General features: G+C 46.2%; 1 protein-coding gene across 1 annotated transcript in view; it reads right to left on the bottom strand.

The window, feature by feature from the left end:
• Positions 1–154: 154 nt before the first annotated feature.
• CMTM4 (CKLF like MARVEL transmembrane domain containing 4) overlaps positions 155–16,688 on the bottom strand; it is a 79,934-nt gene continuing 63,400 nt past the window's right edge. The window contains exons 3-4 of the mRNA XM_020884899.2: positions 8,721–8,819; positions 155–7,673 (exon numbers count right to left, since the gene is read on the bottom strand). Of these exons, the coding sequence (XP_020740558.1) occupies positions 7,509–7,673; positions 8,721–8,819 (264 nt within the window). The 3' untranslated portion in view covers positions 155–7,508. The remainder of the gene's footprint in view (positions 7,674–8,720; positions 8,820–16,688) is intronic.

Below are 16,688 nucleotides of genomic sequence, written 5' to 3'. Positions count from 1 at the left end.
CCAGCCCTGGCCAAGCCACCAGTCGACAGCAATACCGAAGTGTCCTCACCCCCCACTGTGGCTGTTTGGCCCCCAACTCACAGGCCTGTTTCAGGATCTGGGCCACAGCCTTTGAAGGGGCGGGAGCAAGGCAGAGTGAAGAAAGAGAAGATACTGTTTTTACATGTCCGTTTATTAAACAAGAACTCCTTCATGACAATACAATATTTATTAGCGATTAGTGTTGAGAAAATTATTTCCCTCTACATACAAAAATACAGATTTGAACACTATGAAAACAATCAGGGCAAGTACCATGAAAAAATTGGTCCTTCAAAAGAAATAAAGGGGGAAAACTGAGGGCAGTGTGAGGTTCTGTAGGCTGTCAGGAATAAACCAACAGGAGCGAAGGCTCTGGGGCCCCCAAACCACTCTGAATGGATAGTCAAATCTGGGGCTGGTGGCAGCTGGGTGGTGCCCACACCAGCCTCAGAAGCCAGGATGGGAGCTCGGACCAACCAATAGCATAAACTGAAGTTTGCCGAACACACATCACTTCAGCTCACCCCACAGCTGCATCTACACTGTTAAAGGAAATAGACTTTTTAAGAAGCAAAGTGTAGTAGTTATTAAATTAACATTGCCCCTCCCCCAAGTACCACTGGGCCAAGTACCAGAGTAGTCACATGGGAATTATCAGCCATCTGACTCGTCTTCCTTTGTTACAAAATATGACACATTCTGTCTGACCCTTCAAAGCAGGAAAAAAAAAATTTTATGTTTCAATAAATCCATTCCTTCATTTTAAATGGGCTCAGCTAGTTTCCTCAAGATTTCTCTTGACCAGACATTACTCAGTCCTGCAGGGGCGGGAAAGCAAAAGGTCATCTGTGTCTTCATCAAGTTCGTCATAGCATGGAATCTAGTATGTTTGGGCCAGAAACCAGAAAGGGCCATCGAACCTATCCAGGGCATCCATGAACCAATCAGAGATCTGAGTGGAAGATGAAGCCGAGACCAGCAGAATCCCTACTCCCACTCCTGCCCCAGGACGTCTCACACGGGCAGAGGGAAGCTGGTGGCCAAGGAAGAGAATGGCCTGAGCGATCTGGAAGACAGGCAGCAACCGGGAAAGGGCTTGTCACCATTTCAGACCCAAAGAAGGGGAAGTCAGAGCACCGAGAATGATCTGTTCTGTTCTTATGGAACCACTTTCCTCTTACCATTTGAGGTGAGCAGTGGCTGTTCAGAAGTAGCAAGTGAGTAAAAAAAAAAAGCCAAATGCAGTTATACTGATTAATAACTATTTCACAGAAATATACTCTTACTCTCAGACTGTTTAAGCAGAAACGAGATGTTGGGGAGAAAGCAGCAGAGAAGAGACAGGGAAAGCTGAGGGGTTGGATTTTTTTTTTCTTTTTTAAAATACATAATGAAGTTTTAAAGGGAAAACGTCCGAACCTCAAAACTAGCATTGCTGAAAGCAATATTAAAAGGACACAATCTAAAATCATGCTACAAAAATAGTGTTATCTTGTTTAACCAAATGTACATCTTTTTCAATTCCATGATTGACGGAGTGTTTATGTGACTGACACACAGAAGGCACCGAAGGTGAAGTGATTATTATTTGTCTTAAAATATACAAAGACATAATTACCTACTTTGGGAAAAGGAAAAAATACAGTCATACTTGTAATAAATAGCTAAGTGTTTTTGCCACGGGTTCCTGAACCCCTACAAATTTCAACATATACAAATAGTTTCGCCCCCTGGCGTTCTCTTATTGCTTAGAAAAAGCATGGGTTTTATCCACATACGTCAGTTTCATCATGAGGCAGGGTTTGAAAACTCGTTTTCAAACGAGTGACAAGAGCTGGGAGCGGGGTGAGGCCTTGGGCCTGGGCCAGTCCTGGGGGGACGGGGGCGGTGCACATTGCGTCCCACCCTTGAGCTCCCCCAGGAGGCTTTGGACCAGTCAGTTTTCCCTCCAAGCCCCAAGTATCTGCCTTCCTCACATCTGCAGAGAGAAGAGCAAAGTCCTGAAACTTGTGAAGTCGATTCTGGAAAAGGCAGGAAAGCAAAATGGGCCACAAAGGGAAGCAGCCAGACGCGGCCCTGCCTGCCTGGGCACCAGGCTCCCATGCCGTCCTCGCTTCCTGACCGTTCCTTCGGGTGGCTGTCCTGATAAAAGGGGTGCCTCCTACTGGGTTTCAGCAGCATCCTCCCAAGATGACTCAAATTGGATAGTTTCAGATTATTACTGAATCCTCGTCAAATCAATTGTGTCACGCGTTCTCTCTTCTGAGGCGCAATGGTGAAAAGAAACTTCAGGCCTCACCCTAATCCTGCCAGCAAAGCTGATTAAGGTCATTTGAGACAAGGTCCTACTCTAAATGAAAGTTCTGATGTAGCTCACTGGAGTCCAGGCTATTAACCCCTTCATGAAGGCTCTCGGCCCTGTGCAGAATGCATCCCAAAGGAGACACGACATGCCAGGGTGTCCAGATAGCAGTCACCCAGACTGAAGTCTTGGAATAAAAACTAGACAACAAACTAACCCTGTGAAAAAGATACATGATTCAAGGATCCATAAACTAAACGTTAGGCAAATTGCCACTGATTTAGACTCGGCGGGCTGGTGGGTAATTTTTTTTAATGTTTATAGAATAATAAAAACAAGAAAGGAAAAAATAAATCCCCAAGGCTGAGAAATTACATCCAAATGAAATGAGAATATAATCTAAACCAAAAAATGGAGTTTCAAGCCTGTAAGTATATAAATGCCATTTACTGGTATGAAGAAAAGCTAAAGATAAACAAACATTAAACTTTGAGAAAAAAAATTATTCTAGATCTAACAGATATTGAGGGCAGAAACAGTTTCTAAATAAATGTAAAGAGCCACAAAGATTTCAAATTACCTTCTCAACCAGACAGTTACAATTTCAGCTATATCTTCTGAGGAAAGAAGAAATGGGAGGTTTTACAAAGAGCCAGGAAGGTTTACACGGCTCGAGGCAGGGGGTGTTAGGTCTGTGTCCCCTCTAAGGGGGCCCCCAGATCAGAATCTGAATCACCTGTCCACACCTGTGAGTTCCCAAACTCACACAAAGAGCCCAGCAGTGCCCAGGCACTCTGGTCGCAACATTCGGCTCCTGCTCTCAAGTGGAGCCAGAATACAAGACCTTGCTTTTCCAAAGAGGACAGGAAGGTAGTTAACCAACTACAGCCTGGCTGGGTAACCATTTCCAGCACGCTCGACAGGCCCACAGCAGACGGTCTGGGCCTCCTCCTCCCTCCGCTCACCTCTCAGGCTCCCTCCTCATCAGCTGTCACTGAGCTGGTCCTGGGAGTGGGTGCTGATGAAATAAGAGCCCCTGGGTTCTGCACACTTCACCAGGAGCTAGAAACATGTCTGGCGATCTCACTTGCTAATGGCAGTCACTAGAGCAGGAAGCAATTTTTTATGTGGTTGAGACAATCAATTTAGAAGCAGCCCTCAGCTGAGTTGTTTTTGCCTTTTGCTATCTGCTTAGTATCACATTTTCCTGTAAACCACATGTGGAGAAAATGACTATCGGGCCTGGGCACAAAGACTTCATGGTTGCTTTGTTTGGAACATGGGTGGCATACCGGGACCCACTTACATCATCACTGCCTCCCAGAATCACTAAGGTGGCCATGTGTTTTCTCCACACTCTGTTAGGGCAGATTCTAGGAACAGCCCACAGAAAATCTTGTACAGCCTGAGATGAGGAACTTGGTCCACCTCTTAAACACATGGAGAGGCTAGGGGTTCCTTCCAAAACAGCACAGGTGAGTCTATGAGAAAAGGTGAGCTTGGGCCACACACATGACACATGGAGGGGGGATTCAAGGGTCATTTTCTGCAAGCAGGAATTCACATACATTTGCAGACCAGAGTTAGTGCTTAATCTCAGAGGCTGCCTGTGGCTCAACCCAAGACTGAGTCACTCAGAAAGCCTCAAAGAAAGGCGAATGAAACTGCAAACTTTAAAAGACTAGGAATGTTTTCAACTGAGTCACCAAGCTCTCTCAAGAAGCCTCTGACATGGGGTGGGGTCAGATGCACCCCATGCCTACCCACAGGAATGAGCCTTTAGCCAAGGGACAGTGATGGTGTCCAAAGGGTAGGGGCTGACATCCACCTCCCAAAGCCAAGGCCCCAGAACCAGGCTGGGTCCCCAGCTTCCCTGCAGCCAGCCTGGGCTCCATCCACATTGGCACTTTGGTTCAAGCTGCCAAGGAAGACATGGATATTGGGACTGGGCAGGCGTCAACATTCTTGCCTTTCTGTGGGCAAAGGTAGTCTCTCTTGAATGACTTGCTGCAGGGTGAAAATCTGTTTCCTTTACTTCAAATAGAACTTCTGCTATGAGGTTTTAATCTGTAACTGCCAGTGCCTTCCCCAGCTTTATATAGAGCTGACAAGTATCTTTAGGCTCTCATGACTGGAATCTCTCTGTATGAAAGGGCTAATGTACCCCACCCCCCTCCCATGTCTTCGGCAATGTGAAGGGAGGGTAAAGGAGAATCAGAGAAAAGAAAAAATACATCAACCAGATCGATGCCAGGATAAACTTTCTCTGAAGACGTCAGTGTTTGCATCCATCTAAAACCACCAGAGGTTCCACCAAATGCTTGAGGGTTTCAACCATCCAGTCTCCAAGAACAAATTCAAACATATACAAGTTGGGCATCAACTGTGAATGCCAACATCATCCCACCAGAAAATTAAAAAACACTAAGATTGCCTCAGTCTTAAAAATTTCCTAAACCAAACTGACACTGGTCCATATTACAACTATTAAATGCAGAAATAAGCTTATTTCAATTTGCAAAAAAAAAAAAAAGCCCTTTTAAGCCTCCCCAAATCTAGATTGTCTTGTTTGTACACAGAAACAACATAAAGAAAATGCAAGTGTCTTTCCATTCATACTAGACAACCATATTCCTTCCTTCCTTCTCACCACGTGACAAGACTTATGACTCTACAGTACGCCAATCAGCATATCTGGTCACGTTCGGCTATACTGGGAGCTAATTAAATATAAAGAAATATATTTACAAAAACCATGGGAAAGCCTCATGGCACAGAGGACATTAAATAGTTACAGGGACATAAATAATTCCAAGACTCTAACACTAAGATGTAAATTAATTCCTAAGTGGTCTATGGCACAAGGTGTCACCACTTTTTATCATCTGTCAGCGTGTACAACTTCAATGGGCTTCAGAACTGTTCCTTGCAGCTGACAACACATCCTCAGGATACCAACAGGCTCCTTTCAACCAGATGATAAACTGGTTGTATTGAAGTGACTTGGAAAAACTTGGGCAACAACCCTCGCCTGAAGAGTCTTCTTTTTTCCAATCTCACTTCAAAGGCAGCTTTTTATTGAGGCCAAGTAACATGAATCCCAGAGGGAGATTTCTGATAAAGTTCAGGGTGGTCCTTCCAAGTGGGCCCCATCTGATGCAAGGCTGAGTCTTTGTAACCCTGTTTTTAAATGGAATTCTCAGAGAGCAATAAGCCCCATTTTGACGAAGCATATACACTCCACAAATGCAAAATAAATATATAAAATGAACAGATAAAATCCAGATGTCATAATCTCCTCAAAAGTCACTATACATAACAGGTATGAGGTTTGTGAAGCCTGGCTTGTACTGCCTCACAACATCCATGGGAAGAGGGCTCAGTCAGACCCGCCGTGACCAGGCCTGGCTGCCCTAGGCAGGGACAGTGGGAGGTCACTTACCCCCAGACAAGCTGGCTCTCTGAGCAGACCAGGTGGCCTGGGTCATGGCCCCAGAAAGGAACTTCAGCAGAACTTGAGTTGTATAGGATGTTCGGTTCAGGGAGCCCTAACCCCGACCCTTCAGAGACGGCACAGTACCATTTCCTGCAGGGTCCCCAGCCAAGCAGTGCTTCCTGACGAGGCCACCGGTGCAGGGAACTGTACGCTGCTCCGCTCTGCAGAAGGCAATGCCAGCCTCACACAGGCTCTGCTCCCCCAGACCCCCTCTCTCGTGACACTGCCTGCTGCTGAAGCTGTAAGCGCTCACTAGCACAAGCTCCTGGGGACTCTCCTCATTAATGCAAAATCTTCCCACCAGCAGTGAGCGTTCTTTTCCTTGGTGAGGGCGAAACACAAACTTATTAGAGCTAGAGAGAGGTCTGTAAACATTAAGGACAGTTAAGAGAGTGAAAACCCGACACGTAAAAACAAATTTTCCGTAAGAGGAACAATTAGTCTCCAACAGAAAAAAAACAAGAAACTACAGCATCGCAGGGGCTTGTGTAACTTAGTCACCACAATAATCTCCACTTTATCGAGAATTCATACAACACCTTATGTAACTAGAATGTTCCCTGACAGCCTCAAAGATAGGTGTTCATAGTTATGACCCTGAGGTACAGGGTCGCCGCCCTCCGAAACATCAGTGAAAGGGGGTGTCGCGGTGCAGATTCAAGTAGTTTTCAAATCCTAGACGGAGCCACTCAGAATTCACTCTAGAACTCTTCTCAGGCATGCCTTGAAAATCATGACACACCCTTGAAACAGAGGCGTGTCCCCCATCTGTGGTCCATGAGGCCAGCAAATGGGCAAGGGTCCGGGCTGGTGGAACAGACTGTATTTCTTCTGTGGCTTTTATCTGAGAAGGTAAGATGACAGAAAATCTGCAGTCCAGCCTCAGTGTATTCAGGGAAGGTAGGAAACTGGAAAACAAGATGGTCCCCGTTTTCTTGGAGGAGCCTCTGGGATTCAGGAAGATGATTCCAGGGACGTCTCAGCAGGGTAGGAAACAGATGGTGACCTCCCCTGGAGCCCAGCCAAGAGGCGGCCAGCCTCCCCCACCTCCATGAAGCCCAGAGCCAGCAAAGCACCCGGCGGGCACACCCACCGCCGAGACCCTTGGTGTCACACCTGGCTTCCCATGCTCGTGCTGGGGTCCCGGTGCCCCCAGGCATGGAAAACAATGGGTAGAGGGGCATCCTGGCAGCAAGACTAAAACGCATCCAGGGCCTCTGTGGGGGTTGCCCAGAAATCACTGCTGACCCACTGTTCCAACCATAAAGTTTCACTCCTTGATATTTGTTTTTTCCTCTCCTAGCAGCCCCCATTTAATCCAAAGTCCTGACCCATCATGAATACACATGTGGGGGTGGCTCAGAGTCAGCCTCAAAGCCTGTGCTCAGGGACAGTGAAGTGGACACGGCGGCCCGCGAGGACACTGGCTCCCACGACCACCAAACCAGAGGATGGGGGGGAGGGGGAGAGGCCCCTCCTACCACCTCTGTGTGCAAGGCTGGGCACAGGGTCCCCTGCCTCCTGCAGCCACCATCAGGGCCACCGTGAAAGCCCTTTCCCAGAATGAACTGTTACCAAGGAGGACGAAATTCGACTTAGTCACATGATAATCTGATGTGATGAGGAAAAGAAAAACTTGATTGAAAGGACGGGCATGAGGACCAGAGGGAAGAAGACTCCAGTGCGTCCTCACGTGTCCAGGCGCTGGATCTCGGGCCTGCTGTCCACATCTCTGGACTCAGTACGGGCGCGGATGTAGTCGTTGGCGCTCTGCTGCCGGAGGCTGACCCTCCACTTCTGCACAGCCAGGAACGTGTTCACCGCGTAGGCTGCTGTTGCCAAGAAGCCGAATATCTACAAGACACAAGCCGGGTTAGTCCGCAGGGCCCCTGGGCAGCTTACAGTGAGCAAGGTGCATTAGCCTCTCCTGGCTGTAACGCCAACACCCAGTCCCACTAAATGTCCAACTGTCAGACCCTGGCCAAGTTCATAGTCGTGTGACCCACAGAAAGGCAGCCTCAGGTCTCTTTCGAAGTATTCTGGATCTACAAGGAAAAAAAGATCACAGAAGGGCCTCTTTTACAGACCTTCATGACACTGGTCCCCGGGAGAAATACCATGTAGACAAAACACCATGTAGATGAAAAATCAGAGTCTCAAGTGTGACCCCAAATCAAGCCACAAGGCCCAGCATTCCATATCTTAGCCCCCCAGCCCCACTGCCTCTCATGTGGGCAGCTCTGGGGGGACAGCTTGAGAGTGAAAAGTGGTGGTGTTTTAATGATTAGATAATGACTGATGAACCTATTGAGTGATACCTTGGAGAGCTCATAGTTTAGTATTCTCACTAAACCTTTTAACCATCCTCTCAGTTATAAAAGTGCTGCATATTCTTTGTAAATACCAAACAATAAAGAAAGGCAGAGCACAGAGACAGTCTTACATTACCTGGTCCCATCCTCCGCCCTCACCCTCTACTATGCTGACTGCCATGTGGTGTCCAGACTGCATCTTCTTCATGAACACCCCACCCTGGCAGGGAAGGCCCTTAAAAGCAACAGCCCTTTCAGGCATCCAGGGCTCCGCTGGACAGAGACTGAAACAGAGGTGCTCAAACCACAGTGTGCATCTGAGAGCTTGTTAAAACACACTGCCAATTCGGCAGCTCTGGGGAAGGCTGAGAACGCCATCTCCAACAAACTCCCGGGTGATGCTGCCGTTGCAGGGACCACACTTTAAGAATCACAGCACTGAAGGAACTGGGGCCTCCGCTGGCCCAGTGACATCATTAGCAAAGGAGAAGCTAAAGGAAAAGCAGTAGGACAGAAGCCCAGGGGACAGAGGAACAAGGCACAGAAAGTGTATGAACCAGCCTTGTTTTGACCTCTTGAGTTCACTTACCACGGCAGCAATTTCTGCTCCGGTTTTGTGGTTTAAAGCAGCCAGTACGATCGAAGCAATAAAGAAAAAGAAAGTGCTGAGTCCAGTGTTGACCAAATCCTAAAGAATAAGATAAAGTCGCAAAAGGATCATTGTCGGTTTTGTCTGAAAAAACCACTGAAGAACTTTTGACATAAAAAGCACAATACCCAGCCTCTCTGATGGCTCCTTATTTTTGTTTTGGTGGCCCAGGGGTATTGATCACACAGAGGAAGGCAAAGCGGATGCTATTAATCCTCTTTAATTTAATAACTAATGATGCTGCTTGATACACCACCACAGAAAAATCCACATTTTAACCAAACACATCATGTTACCATTTCTTTCTTTCTTCTTTTCTGACCTTGCCTCAAGGTCAAATGGGGGATCATTTTTTCTGACCAGGTATTGAACCCATGCCCCCTGCAGAGGAAGCTCAGAGCCTTAACCACTGGACCACCAAGGAAGTCACCATGTTAAATTACCATTTATTAATGACCTATTATAGAAACCAAACTGCTAACCCACAAGGACACATTCACTAATTACCAGGTAAAGTTCTATTGTCTTCTTTTCAAAACACGTTCAAATCCTCCTATGGACAAGAAAGGATTTAAACTGGTGAAACCCCTTCATGCATTTGTGACATGTAAAAAGTACAGCTCTCAGACCTGGAGGACACACTGAGCCAGGCCTCACACTTCTCTTCCTGTGCGTGGGCTCTCAAGTCTCCACGATGCTAAAGCCTAGAGGACTTTCCCCTAAGCTCCTTGCAAAGCAAATCAGGTTACAAATCCAACGCTTCAAAGATTTAGTTCCTGTCTTACTTGTGCAGGGGAATACAGTACAGTGATTCATAGAAACACCCAGACGAGGGTCCTGTGGATGGGCCACTTTGCCTCTCGTGTCATATGTGGGCACAGCCTCCCACCCCTCCGGAGTTGTTTCAAGCACTGGGTGGAACAGCGTACATGAAAAGCCAAGCGTGTGCCTAGTCCACACTTAGGGTTCCCTGCACGTTTATTGTTACTGCTGGTATTTCCGCTTGTGTATTAGGCCCCCACAGCTTGGGTCATACCAGAGCACCTCTATGATCTCTACAGCGAAAGAAAAACCAGGCAAAACCCTACACTGCTTAGGTGCTAGCTCGACTGTATCATCAATACCAGGTGGGTCCTGCCGGCTGGCCTGGCTTTGGGGGCCATCTCCTTCTTAAAGATGGCAAAAGGCAACATTCACCTCCTAACAGTCCTGAGCCCTGTAGCAGCTCCTGCCACACTTCTGGCCAGCATCTCTGTCCCTGCTCATGGAGAGCAGTGAAGAACAACTACAAACTCTACCCAGAGAGGTCTACCAGCAGGGCAGTTTTCAGTGGTGACCAGCGTGAAGCCAGGACAAATGTTTCACAAAGTTAAACCTGGACGCATTTAGTTACACCCAGCTCTGGGTAAGGAGCTGCAGGGATAAAGACACTTCCTAAACCAAAGGCTACTCAGAAACAAGGGGAAATGTTTTATGATAAAATGCTGAGATTTTGAAGAGGTTCATGTGTCTACAGCTATACCACCCTGAATATGCCCAATCTCCTCTGAAGATGTGCATGTTATTTGTCTATGAATTCCACATTTGGAAATCTTAAACAGCATACTTCTTTAGTTCAGTTCAGTGCAGTCGCTCAGTCGTATCCAACTCTTTGCGACCCCATGAATCGCAGCATGCCAGGCCTCCCTGTCCATTACCAACTCCCAGAGTTTACTCAAACTCATGCCCATTGAGTCAGTGATGCCATCCAGCCATCTCATCCTCTGTCGTCCCCTTCTCCTCCTGCCCCCAATCCCTCCCAGCATCAGGGTCTTTTCCAATGAGTCAACTCTTCACATGAGGTGGCCAAAGTATTGGAGTTTCAGCTTCAGCATCAGTCCTTCCAATGAACACCCAGGACTGATCTCCTTTAGGATGGACTGGTTGGATCTCCTTGCAATCCAAGGGACTCTCAAGAGTCTTCTCCAACATTACAGTTCAAAAGCATCAATTCTTCGACCCTCAGCTTTCTTCACAGTCCAACTCTCACATCCATACAGGACCACTGGAAAAACCATAGCCTTGACCAGACAGACCTTTGTTGGCAAAGTAATGTCTCTACTTTTTAATATGCTCTCTAGGTTGGTCATAACTTTCCTTCCAAGGAGTAAGCGTCTTTTAATTTCATGGCTGCAATAACCATCTGCAGTGATTTTGGAGCCCAGAAAAATAAAGTGTGACACTGTTTCCACTGTCTCCCCATCTATTTGCCATGAAGTGATGGGACCAGATGCCATGATCTTAGTTTTCTGAATGTTAAGCTTTAGGTCAACTTTTTCACTCTCCTCTTTCACTTTCATCAAAAGGCTTTTTAGTTCCTCTTCACTTTCTGCCATAAGGGTGGTGTCATCTGCATATCTGAGGTTATTGATACTTCTCCCGGCAATTTTGATTCCAGCTTGTGCTTCTTCCAGCCCAGCGTTTCTCATGATGTACTCCGCATACTTCTTAAATCGTCTTAAATTAGCATACTAGTTGCAAAAAGGTCTAAGCATAAGGATGTTCATCATGTTATTTAAAAGAGCAAAAAACTGAAGATAAAATACTTAAGAATCAAGGACTTGTTAAGTAAAATGGTATTTCCAATTGGAACAGTATGCAGTCCTCAAAACTAATGATATAGTTATATTTAACCTGGAAGACACTCAAGATAGTTCAAATGGGAAAGTTTGACTTTAACGGTTTCATTTTTTGGCATTCACATATCACAACATACATCTACTTGTGAAAGACAGTCTAGGGAATTCTAGAGTATTACACCCCTGTATTAAGTGGTTACCCCTGGATGGCTGCTATCACATAGGATTTTAATAACAGCTTTATTGAGATATAATTCACCACAATCTAATTTTAGAACATTTTTAGCACTTCCAAAACAAACCTCATTAGCAGTTAATTCTTCATTCTTTCCCTGAATCCTAGGCAACTACCAATCAGTTTTCTGTCTCTAAGGATTTGCTTATCCTGGACATTTCATATAAATAAGAAATTCTTTAAAAGAAAAAATAATCCAGGGGCTTCCCTGGTGGTTAATAACCTACCTCCCAATGCAGGGGATTCGGGTTCAATCCTTGGTGTAGGAACTAACATCCCATATGCTGGCTGTGGGGCAATTAAGCCCATGCATCACAACTGCTGAGCCTGTGCCACAACTAGCGAAAGTCCTCACACTGCCATGAAGACCCAGTGAAACCAAAAATTAAAAAAAAAAAATCCAACTTTCAGCTGCTCCTGAAAAATTGCCCTTAAAAGTCCCGTGATGTAACACAACTGGCTGGGACTTAGTAGGAGAACAACCTCTGGGTCTCACAGACCGCTGGCCCATCTCCTCACTTGCCCATTTCCATCACATACCCAGCCCCCCAGGGCCCTGAGTCCACGATCCTACTCCAGTCCCAGAGAATGGGACCTCCTACAATATGCCCCACCCTTCCATACCCTGTGCCCAGCAAGCACCTATTCATCCCTTGAGGCTCAACTGGAATCTGGCATTTCCTCTGAATTTCCCCGATTGACCTGTTCCAGGCCCCCTCCCCTGAGGAACCCACTGTGTTCTCCCAGACCTCACACAAAACTACATCGCACACAGCATACATACCACGGAAGAGCAGCTAGCATCTACCCTGGGCTTGCTTTCAGTTCCCAAAGCCTGGCCCCAGACAGGTGTTCAACACCACTGGGCTCTGTGACTGGCTGGAGTCAGTTCTACACACCCATGAGAGAGGAGGCTTACACCCCTTCAGCCCATACTGAGCCCTGACAGCCGCAGTACCATGAGATCGATCATAGTACTGATGACAGAGAGAGAGACACAGTAAAGGGACAAGGTAGGTAATTAAATAGCTGATCCCACTAAGGGATTGTAAGTGAAAAAAAATATGGGAGACCTCTAGAAGTTAATAATCACTTAAGAAAACAGGTTTAAAAAAAAAAAAGAAAAAAGGTTTGCTTAACTACAAAACCAAGCAGGCTTCCTGAGCAACAAAACCGTGCAGCGAAAGCACGAGACATGCCCCCAGACAATAAAACAACGGTGGCATGGGACCCACATCCTGCCCAGTGAGCTCAGTAAGTTAACGGCCCCTAGGACATGCTCTGTGCACACATTAAAAGCAATAATTTATGGAAAGGTGACATTTCAAAGTAAAGACCCTCATTGTACTGAGACCTGAAATAACATTTTCACAGTGCCATGACCATCTTGGCTTAATTAGGTAGGGACAAAAAAAGTCCCCCACTCAACCTGGAGGAGGAGCTGATGATAGAGGCATGACATCTACTTAAAAAAAAAAAAAATGAGGAAAAAGAAGTGGTCTTTTTACTCTCCCCACTTTTTCTTTGATTATAAAACTGTAGCCCTCTCGCCCAGCTGTTTATAAGCCTCACAAGCATCCTATTCTAATAAATCACTTCTTATCTATCATTTTGCCTCTCGCTAAATTCTTTTTGCACTGAGACATAAAGGACAAGAACTCCTCTGTGGAATGGTTTAGTCACTAAGTTGTGTCCGACTCCTGCGATCCCATGGACTGTAGCCCAGTCCATGTAGGACCATGTAGGACCAGGCTCCTCTGTTCATGGGATTCTCTAGCCAAGAATACTGGAGCAGGTTGCCATTTCCTTCTCCAGGGGATCTTCCCGACCCAGGGATCAAACCCAGGTCTCCTGCACTGCAGGCAGATTCTTTACCTTCTGAGCTACCAGGGAAGCCCCTTTGGAGCCCCCTGAAACGCCACCCTATGGTTTCAGGGGCAGCTACCATCTATAGAGAGCCTACTGTGCCAACCATACAACTCCCAGTGTCTCACTGAGTCCTAACCAAATTAGGATCCAAGACACCTCTAATGAAGGGCCTTGAGGAAGCTGAGTTCTAGAAAAGATGAGTTTGGCATAATGAAAAATATATATTTGGTCTGTGTCCCAGATTCCTTAACATTTCCTGAGTGCCCTTAGTTGCCCTTTAACCTGTGGGGTCTTCATTAACTCCAGGAGTTACTGTCAGAACTAAATTGAATTGCTGAATACCCAAGAGAGTCCCCATGGACAGAGGAGCCTGGTGGGCTACTGTCCATGGGGTCGAGAGAGTCGGACACGACTGGGCGACTAAGCACAGCACAGTTGGTCTTAGAGAATTACTCAGTGTGGAAAAACTACACAGATTTGGTGTAGGGAAAAAAAAACAACAACAACTTATATATTTGGTGCCAAAAGTAGTGTGAGAAAACACCACACAGTGAGACACAGCGAAGCCTCAGGACTCTGCAGGTGGCCCCTCTGGGTGACTCCAGACTGTTCTCAACTCACCACAGCACCCAGCCTGGGTTCTCAGGTCAGGAGACACCCGTGAGATGAGCAGAGGCCACAAAGGCCATCTAAGAAGGAACACAGAGGAAGAAGAAAAACAGACTGTGGTATCATCAGAGGCAAGAGGAGAGAGTGGGGCAGGACAGAGCGTGAGCGGAGCGTACTCTAGGGCTGAAACGACTGGTGGAGGGTGCGGGACTGGGAAGTAAGCAGAGGACCCGGGAGCTCAGCAATTCCCCCCGTGATCCTGACCATCTTCAAGAACGGAGGGTCAGGAGAGTGGATGGCAGAGGGGAAGAGGTAGTCCCCGCGTTTGGAAGAGATACGTGGGAGGCTTGGAGGGTGTTGACACTGTCCTAACTCTTGACCCAGGGGTCTGGCTACATAGTCTTTATCATTCTTCACTAAACTGTACTTTGACTTCTACAGATTTCTCTGAATACGCTGTATTTGACAATAAAAGCAGAGAAAAGAGAGATCAGGATGTAGGGAATTAGAGCAGACATATGCAGACCTCCCTCCTCTACAAAGCCTGACTGAGCTTCCAGGGCTGGAGGGCTCTGAGTGCCAGCTCCGGGGAGGGGGAGACCCCAGCGGTCAGTGGTAGGAAAAGGATGGAAGGACGGAGGGACAGGGTGGGAGACGAGGCCAGGGGCACCACCCAGTCATTTGCCCCCAGCCAACGCCATCCTAAAGAAAAGGAGGGATGTTAACTTTCCAGCGAAAAAGATGCGTTTTGATACAACCCCCAACATGTGGTTGCCAACTAGTGGAAAGACTTTCGCAGTTAAAATAGAAAAACTAGGTATTTAAGAAAGCTCACCAAAACCATGGAATATTACTCAGCCATTAAAAAGAATTCATTTGAATCAGTTCTAATGAGATGGATGAAACTGGAGCCCATTATACAGAGCAAAGTAAGCCAGAAAGATAAAGACCATTACAGTATACTAACACATATATATGGAATTTAGAAAGATGGTAACGATAACCCTATATGCAAAACAGAAAAAGAGACTCAGAGGTATAGAACAGACTTGTGGACTCTGGGAGAAGGCGAGGGTGGGATGTTTCAAGAGAACAGCATCGAAACATGTATATTATCTAGGGTGAAACAGATCACCAGCCCAGGTTGGGTGCATGAGACAAGTGTTCGGGCCTGGTGCACTGGGAAGACCCAGAGGGCGGGTGGAGAGGGAGGTGGGAGGGGGGACCGGGATGGGGAATACATGTAAATCCAAGGCTAATTCATTTCAATGTATGACAAAAACCACTGCAATGATGTAAAGTAATTAGCCTCCAACTAATAAAAATAAATGGAAAAAAAAAAAAAAAAGAAAGCTCACCAAATAGGTATTTCTGGAGATAAAGGCCTAAACAAATTAATTAGAACCTGAAGTCTTTTTTGTTGTTATGGTGATCTGGGATCAGGGGTCCTTTTAAAATTAACTGCTTATTTATTATTTTGGCCACACCACACAGCTGGTGGGATCTTAGTTCCTCAACCAGGGATTGAACCCGGGCCCACGGCAGTGAAAGTGCAGAGTCCTAACCAGTGGACTGCCAGGGAATTCCTGGTGATTCTTTCTTAAAAAAAAAAAAAAATTGGAAGTGTAGTTGATTTACAATATTAGTTTCAGGGGTACAGCACAGTGATTCAGTATTTTTGCAGATTCTACTCCCTTATTGTAAGCTATTGTAAGACAATGGCTATAATTGCCTATGTTATACAATAGAGTGAAGTAGGAAGTCTTCTAACAGATTTATGGCTATCAAATAAGTAGATAAGACAGAATTCAGGGTGTGAAGTCAAAGCTGGTGAAGTCTATAGGAGAATGACGTGGCTGACAGACACCAATGGCCTCTGACTCACAGCAAAGTTACTATTTCTCATACTGGCAGCAGTGCCCACTGGTTTGGAACCTTTGTACACACTTGTCTCATTTCGTTCTTAAAACAACCCTGCAAGAAAAATGCTACCATCTCCACTTGGGGGCTCTAAGTGACTACTAGCCCAGGGTCATATACAGCTCTTAAGAGCCACCCCAGACTTGAATACAGACAGGGCGGCCTGACTCAAAGCCCCTGGGTCTTAATCATCCTAGCAGCTGCTTCTTTGTCAAACAGGATAAAACCAGTGTGGTTTTATTCACAGCCCAGCCCAGCGCCTCCCTCAAAAGTATTTATTTTGGCCTTAGACACTCCAGGGGTCTGGGTTTCCAATGTGCCTTGCCCCATGACGATGACCTTGCCCCCACGGAGCCTGCATGCTGGTTGGGGGAGGTTTGTGAGGTACTCTTGCACTGCCTACTACCTGTTCATTACACTGTCAATTTAGATCACAACACTGGAAGCATTTTCTTTAACACAGACTTTATCTTCAAAAGAGCTGAGACACTAAAACCTGTCTCCAAGAACTGTGATGAAATGCCTCCAATAAATCTTGAGGTTTTAGAGCTTATTTCTTCCTTTTCAACGTCAGGACGAAACCAACTGAGTTTTCAATGGACAACTTTTCTAGCCCAGTTCTCCTTTTATTTTTCGTCCTAAAAGGGTCTGAATGAC

This window comes from Odocoileus virginianus, chromosome 20, assembly GCF_023699985.2.
Source record: "Odocoileus virginianus isolate 20LAN1187 ecotype Illinois chromosome 20, Ovbor_1.2, whole genome shotgun sequence".
In the NCBI taxonomy this organism is placed as follows: domain Eukaryota; kingdom Metazoa; phylum Chordata; class Mammalia; order Artiodactyla; family Cervidae; genus Odocoileus; species Odocoileus virginianus.
This window is presented reverse-complemented; position numbering and strand designations above follow the sequence as displayed.